General features: G+C 40.1%; 1 protein-coding gene across 10 annotated transcripts; it reads left to right on the top strand.

Annotated features, from left to right (window-relative positions):
- Nucleotides 1-1,541: 1,541 nt before the first annotated feature.
- LOC101027199 (putative inactive poly [ADP-ribose] polymerase SRO1) lies at nt 1,542-6,287 on the top strand. Of its 10 annotated transcripts, none has more exons than XR_004849261.1 (7): nt 1,542-1,971; nt 2,894-4,185; nt 4,472-4,713; nt 4,815-4,900; nt 4,977-5,387; nt 5,473-5,568; nt 5,840-6,178. XR_004849261.1 is itself a non-coding variant. In XM_020537534.2 (7 exons), exons 2-7 carry the CDS (start codon nt 3,071-3,073, stop codon nt 5,903-5,905), a joined length of 1,788 nt encoding a protein of 595 aa, XP_020393123.1. In that variant the 5' UTR covers nt 1,570-1,971; nt 2,951-3,070; the 3' UTR covers nt 5,906-6,178. The 10 variants fall into 10 exon arrangements, 6 of the variants coding, with proteins under 6 accessions (XP_020393123.1, XP_008644250.1, XP_035814681.1 ...); XR_004849262.1 differs by having other exon boundaries at nt 5,837-6,178; XM_020537534.2 differs by having other exon boundaries at nt 1,570-1,971; nt 2,951-4,185; nt 5,205-5,387.
- The last annotated feature ends 1,678 nt before the right edge of the window (nt 6,288-7,965 follow it).

Raw genomic sequence — 7,965 nt, 5'->3', positions numbered from 1 at the left:
GCTCTTCTTGTTGACTCGTCCTTGATACGTTGTCCTTCCTCTTTGGTGAACCTAAGTAATATCAACATACACGACTTAGGTAGCATAAAGTTCTCATTAGTGTTTAATTGAAATTCATAAAGTAGCGCGTGCACCTCTTGCTGTAGCTTCTTAGCTCGGCTACGTGTAATTGGTCCATCAAAGGCTTGGGTTGGTGATGTTATTGATTGTACTTGAGTTGATGTAGTATGACTTGGGGGTTGTAATGTGTTGCTTAATGGCATGGTCATATCACAAACGTATAGGCTTAAGGGCATAATTGTAATTTTTTTGAAATTGTACCTCGCTTCTATAAATAGAGGAACAATGCGATACATTATGGGTGCTTTTTAGCCTAGGGAAAATTATTTTGCTCTGCCTACGAAGTTGTATCTCTCTTACCTTTGCATTGTAACTTCAAGTAGCCGAAGGTATATTTATAATCCTTTATTAAAGAATAAAATGAAAAAGGAAGCATTGCCCATCAAGGTTGAATCATATGTTTCACCTTTACACTACATCATCTTCATTCTTAATGATCAACATTTGTTTTCTGTTAACTCTCAACATCTTAGTCCTTCATTCTATCTTTCCTTCGAGATAGACAGAATGAAGGGTGAAGGTGAAGCTTAATTTAATTGTGTTGCCTTGTTTTTTTGTCTCTTAAAGGAATAAAAAACGAGTGAACAACAATGGTTTTCTCCGCTGCATAGCCATGGAGTAGGAAACCACCTAGAGAACGCATGTGTTGTTTAGATCGGCCAACAAATCCCCTATGGCGTGGGCGAGATTCGTGAAACAGGACATGCAAATGCAACTCACTAAAATTATATAAATTGGCCCACTAGCCAGCCAATAACTTATATTTTATCTCTATGATTCTATCTCTACTATATTTAAGTGTCAATAATCTTCCTGCGTACATCTCCTCTCTCATGCGAGCGGTGATACTAGGTGCCAGGGTTCCCCACATCGAGCGTGGAGAAACAAAAAATATAACCAGCCCGTCGTCCAAGGACATAACACTCAATTGTTAACCAATACATTTCATTTGCAGTTGTGTTTTAGAAATGATAGATATTAAGAATATTATGCTACACAAAAGATAAATATTGTAAATACATATTTATGCAATATTTATCTATATAATATATATATAAAACATAGCAATGTACAAATAACTAACTCATCATAAATAATATTGGAAACACCGATTGGCTGCGAAGGCAAATATGAACGTAGGAAAAAATCAGAAGAATCCGGCATCAGCACGTCGCCTTTGGCCCGGTAACGCACGCAAACTAGTAGGATTTTTATTAATTTACCAAAACAAAATAAAAATCTGCAATGTCTGGACGGCCGTGATGCGGCTGCTGTGGGGACAGAGATAGTTGACCGCATTTGTGAACCGTCCGATGCACACACGTCGGCATGACGCCGTTGGCATTTTGCTTACGGCGCAAGGAAACAAGCGGGGCAACTTGGCATCCAAGTTCGAGCCGCGCGTACCCGCGCCCAGGTGGGTCCGGGCCCATGCGTCGGAGAGCGCTTGAGGACGAAGGGCGGTGGGTGAAACGCAATTGCTAATAATGCAAGTGGGGTCACGGCAAAGGTGTGGCGCGTGCGTGGACCTCGCCCTCATCTCGTCTCCTCCGGCGGTCCGGCCTGTCCAATAATTCTAGTATTCCACCGCCGCACACCTCCTGTCTTCCTTCACCTTCGCGCTCCGCCGCCGCCGTCGATTCGTGCTGCTCTCACCCCTAACCTGTCCAACATCGCCGGGGAGGGAAGCAGCAGAAGAAGCTCCCCTTACCTCCGGCTATCGCCTGAGGATAAAGTGGGGTCTGTAGGGGAGTCTTAGGGGGGAGCAAAAGGGATAGGATAGGGAGAGATGAAGCAATCAATTTCTTCGTCCGCCTTCGCCCCTGCTTACGTCCCCGCTACTAACCCTAGGTAAGCATCGTCGATCGACGGATCTGCATCTGCTCCTCTGACTGTCTGATTGCTCGCCGAAGATGATCCCCTTGTATATATGTGTAGTTTCGATCTAGAAACTTTAGCCCTCCCATGTTGGATATGCTGGATGTCAGTTAGATGTACTATGAAGATGTAAATTGTTGTGGCTAAAGCAGATTTGAGATTATTGTTGACTTTTCAAAATTACAATTTTTAAAGTTCCTGTGACTGCTGTCCTGTTTAATTACTTGTTAAATTATGTGAAATCCTTGCGTGAACGTGTGGATCACTAACCATGGGGGAAACTGATTGAATTTTGTCAGAACTTCGCTGAATCTTACCATATGCACCTTATTCTGATATTACTTTTATTACTTGATGAGTCGCTCACTCTCCTTCCATGTACTATGCGATGGATATGGTCTAAGATACAAGTTTTCTTACTCCATGTTCAGTTAAATTCATGGTTAACTACTAATTTGTGCATGAAAGATAATTTTTTGTGTTTTAATTCATCACTCAATAGATTATTTCATAACTATGCCATCAAGGTTAGTACAAGTACCATGTTCCCTCTTGCCGCAGACCTTCATGACTAATAACAATACGAGTAAAAGCCTCTGTATCTGTCTGTATGCTTGCAGCACACCCTAGGCATCTTTGGTCAATCGGTTGACTTATTTTGCGTGGAAAGACATTGTTGCACCATGACAAAAGATACGTGCACTTTTGTCCATGATTAATATATAACAGCTAGTGACAACATTAAGATTTGTTTTTCTAGGGTCTTACTGCAAAATTGATACCATAGTTAATCCTTTTCTGAGTGTCCTGCTGTAATCCAATATTGTTCTGTTGTATATATTTCAAATGCAGCAAAAATGTATCTTACTGCATTCTGTCGATTTTCTCTTTGCAGGATCATTCTGTCTTTTCTCGTTTCTTATCCGACTCTTCTTCGTTTTATGCCTATCAGTTATGAGGTTGAACGCCTTCAGAAGCTTCTCTACTAGATTAGTGTAAATAGTAGACTTGTTCGAGTTTAGCTTGGCTGGAAGAATTAGTCTCTGGTCCGTGTTTATATCTGCTAGCAATAATGGCTGCGATGAACGGAGAGGTATTGGGTGAATGTGGAAGGAACATAAATAGTCTCAAGAGAAAGCGGGAGAGCCCCGCTGCATATGCTGCTGGCGTATTCTGCACCTCTGAATTGCATCAGCATACTGTCAATGATTCTGCTGTTAGGTTTCATCTTGATAAAGACCGTAAGGCAAAGATCGTGTGCCACTTCAACAAGCAGGTTTTGCAGAGCTATAAGAAATTCATGAGTAGTGCACCACCTAAGCGTATTTTGCTTCGCCAAGGTGCTGTCTGGAAAGACTTTCCAGAAAAGATTGTCAAATTGGCCCAAGCTGACTTCAGGGCAAAAAAGATGATCACAGAAACAGGATATCAGAACCAGCTATTTTTGCTGGATTTTGCCCATATGACATTCATAGACACAAAGACAGGTTTTCAGAGGCCAATTGCTTGGATCGATGAAAATGAAAAGTGCTACTTCCCGGAATCATTTATACAAGATCAGAAGTTATTTATGAAGAAAGATTTTGGCAACGGAAATCATGAGTACATTAGTGAAGAGCGAAATGGGACACGAGAAACGAATCACCAGTTTGGAGCATCAGAAAGTTCTGCTGAAAGCTCAAACTTTGAGTCAAGTATTGGAGATGTTTCTAGTCCTAAGAGAGCTAGGGCTGAAAAGAATTTCATTGTAAAAAAATATTGTGATATGGGAGAAGCTATTGGAGAAAATGAGTCATGCACTTTGTTGCCTACAGCCTGTAACCTACTACCACACCAAGCTAATCTGGGTGAGGTATCCCGTGCTCAGCGCACTATTGAAGCCGTGGAGAAGCTGTTGCTGCAGGGGATGGGTTCAGTTATTGAATCCAAGGACATTATTGGAATCTACAGGACTCCATTATTGGATGACCACGGACAAGTCCGTTACCATATTCACCAAAAGCAAGTACAGGTTACCGGATGTCATCGTGGAAACGCAAATGTCCGTTATGCATGGCTTCCTTGCTCCAAAAGCACTGTGCATGTAATGATGCTGAATGGTGTTTTGCAAGTTGATAAGCCTCCCAATAAGTGTGCAGCCTATGGAGAGGGCACTCTCCTTACACCAGCAAATCGTTCGGATGCCTGGTATGTTCTTGATATATCAATTATTACATATATGTCAGGATTTTTTTCTCCCCCCTTCCTAAAGTGTTGCTGGCACCTAACTCTCGTATCTTCTTATCTATGCTTCGTAGCCATTCACATTTTCTGAGTTCTGTTATGTTTGCATCTATGACTCAGATGTTTGCACACACTTTTTGATAGATAACAACAACTAAATACTGTTTCATTTTGTTATTCTCTTTCCTCACCAAGTTCATTTCCCTTCCTCTAACCGTTGCCAATTCAATATTTGTATTACTTTTTGCAGTGTGAAATACTCTGATGTTGATGAAAATGGCATTGTCCGTATGATGTTGTGCCGTGTAATAATGGGGAACGTAGAAATAGTTCACCCTGGATCTAAGCAGTGCCAACCTAGTAATAAGTATTTTGATAGTGGAGTAGACGACCTTAAAAATCCACGGCATTACGTTGTGTGGGATATGAATCTGAATAGTCATATCTATTCTGAGTTTGTAGTCACTGTCAAATTGCCTTCTAAAACCAAAGGTAACTAACTGCAGCTACCGTGGCTTCAGTTTGTTTGACTTATTTGTTTCTTAATCTGTGGCATCCCAATTTTTCTTACTACTAAGCATTTTCTGTGTCAGATTCCTTTGTATCGCAAGAAAACTGTCAGAATTCGTCTGATCTATCACTGGTGTTGAACTCTAGTTCACCTGATTGTATTTCACAGGTAAGATGCTTTACATGGGGTATTAACAAGATAGTACTGTAACACTAGAGACAACTGTTGCTAACTTGATATACAGAAGAGTTCCACTGTTGGAGCAGCAAGAGTGCAGTAATTCAGATTCTGTGATTTGACTCAATAATTGACATGATTGCATTATTGAGATTATAACTTGGAGCTGATTATATTCGTTATCTATGATAGAAACCTCCAAATATGATAAGTTTCCCTGTGAAACCATGCTATTTTAGCCACGCTGGAGTTGGTTAAAGCACCAGTTAACAACTTCCTTTTATGCATAAAACAGGAGATGAACCTGGAGGCACCTCCAGCATTGGGAGGTGGATGTGCAGCCCCCATGCTAGGAGATTCGATGGAAAAGGCTCCAAGCTCACCTTGGATGCCTTTCTCCATGCTGTTTGCAGCGATCTCTACCAAAGTGTCTCCTGAGAATATGGACGTGATTATTGGTTGCTATGAAGAGTTTAAGGTCTGGTACACTTTTTTCATCTTTTGACCTGAAGTCACCTTCCCTTGTGTGGTATCCAAAATCACTTGTAGACTGTATTTGCCAGAGCAAGAAAATAAGCCGAGGTGAACTAGTGAAGAAGCTGAGGCATGTAGTTGGTGATAGAGTGCTAATATCGACGATAATGCGTCTCCAAGATAAGGTGTGAATTGTTCTGCTTGAACCTTGCTGATACAGTTATCTTGGATTCTTTTTGGAAGACTGAAATCCTTTTAGCCGTAAGGTGTGTCAGCTGGTGGGGTTCTGGGATGGACCGCCAGTCCGCCACGCACCGAACTTCTGAAGGCCTATATCTTTTGCTGTGAACAAGCTACTTTTCAAGAGCATCAGAACAGCAGTGGTTTGATAACCTGATTCTTTTTACACTGTTTTCTGAGGAAATGCTTCTTTTGTGTGTGTCTATTTGGCAGCAGTTACCTCCAGTGGATAAGCGTGAGGAACCAGACACATCGGCGTCCAAGGTGGTGGCGGAACCATGAGATGGGTGTCAGGAGGTGGGCGAGGAATGCAGAAAGGGAGGAACCAGCCGACTTGACATAGAAAACCCTGTGGGAAGCAGCAACTATGAAGCCTCTTGCATCAGTCTTGTGCATGGAGGCTGCTGTTTGTTCTCTGTATCGTAGGTGTCTACGTTTGCGAGGAAATTGTATCCGGTGTTTCTCTTTCTTCAAATTAAACCACGCACATGCAGCTGCCGTACTTTTTGGACCATTGAAGTGTTTCGTCCGTGAAAAAGGCTCCTTTTACCTTCCCGTTTGCCTTCCTAAGAGCATCTCCAGTAGTTTTGTAAAATAAAACTCCCTAAAAGACGATGTAGAGAGTTGCTAAATAATAATAGAGAGTAAAAAATTGCATGTTCTTCAATAGTTCTCTATTTTCAGTTGCTAAATTTTTTAAATAATGCCAACTCAACTTAATTGAAAGGGCCTTTTTTAAATGGGTCTAGTTTGTCTTGATCCAGGCAAGCACGTAGATGAAATCACGATCAGCTTCATCTGTGTGTAAGGTCTTAGCTCATTGGTTTTGCTCCTTCATCAGATATTCAGGTAGTACTACATACTCGCAGCATGTGGTAGTTTAATTGTCACTAAGTACTAGTTGCTAGTCTACATGTGTTTCATAAAAGAAATCAGTGCCCCATGAATTATTTCAACTGCGATCAGATTGTACAGCAGGACGGCCACGATCAGATTGCACATACCTAGAATTCAAGAGTTCTATGTAAACTAAAAACACATACAATTCTATCTGAATTTTAGCCACAGATACACATGAAACTAATTTAGAAACCGTATATAGGAGCAGAACATACAACTAAAAATCCATATGTTATTCATATATAAGTATACTCCATGAAACTAAATAATATAAAATTAGCATGGCCGCCATTGGAAGCGTGGGAAACATGGGGGAAGAAATAACGCGCGAAATAGAAAAGAAAATAGGCTTCGATTTCGTGTGGAATGAGCTTTGGGAAGTCCCTTTGAGTTTGCCACATGTAGCAATAAGGAAGAAAAATGTAGCAACTTTATAAATTTACCAACAACATTTATAATACCATTGGAGATGAGTTTTTTCTAATAACTCTTTAAACTAAGATTTAGGAATCTGTTTACATAACCACTGGAGATGCTCTAAGATAACAAAGTTGAGCATTGTTAATTAATGTTGGTCTTGCTCTTGCACATATAGAATAAATTGAGGTTTTCCTTTGGCTGATTCTGAAGAATTAAATCTTTTCCAAAGAAAACTTTAAAAACAGAAATTATAAAGGTGCCACAGATTGTTGCGCCTGTTGCCTTTTTGAATTAACAAAACATATGTTCTTTGATTGTCCAGTAGCCAAATACATTTGGAGTAGATTGCTTTAAATTTGCAGTCGGTAACGAATGATGTTAATGTGCCGTTTGGTTTATGAAATATAATATAAATGGAAATAGTAATGATTCACACTTGATTTGCTTCACGAAATATAACATAAAAGACAATAATAATGATTTATACTCTCCATTACTAATGTTAACAAGTTTGAATATAACTGAATATAATAGTATCAATTTCTAGTGTGATATCTGATTACGGTTGGATTTAACAAACATGATTTTGGCATCAGTTTCTAGTGTGATATTTGATTACGGTTGGACTTAAACAAACATAATTTTAATATTATCGGTGTTACGGTTTATGTTACAAAACACTTAAGTCTTTATTTGGTAACAAGCTGGACAGTTTTAATAAAGATCTTTGAAGGCTGATCATGTTAGGGTGTGGGGCAGTGCTATCTGCTTTAATAATAAATTGATCTACGATTTGTGATGTTGTTTTCCTCTATTGTCATTGGTTGGAATATTGGACTATTCTCTAGAAAAAGAAGCAAAAAAAAGACCGTGGAGGCCGGAAGCCTTCGAGTCAGAAGGTTGGCAAAGGAGGCATTTATCCATCACTCAGTTGGGCGCTGACGTCTAGAAGGCTTCTTAGCTGATGTCAGGATACTTTCATGGATCATTGTTTCTGTCTTGTCTGTTGCTGGAATAGGCTT

Source organism: Zea mays, chromosome 5 (genome assembly GCF_902167145.1).
Source record: "Zea mays cultivar B73 chromosome 5, Zm-B73-REFERENCE-NAM-5.0, whole genome shotgun sequence".
NCBI lineage: Eukaryota > Viridiplantae > Streptophyta > Magnoliopsida > Poales > Poaceae > Zea > Zea mays.
This window is presented reverse-complemented; position numbering and strand designations above follow the sequence as displayed.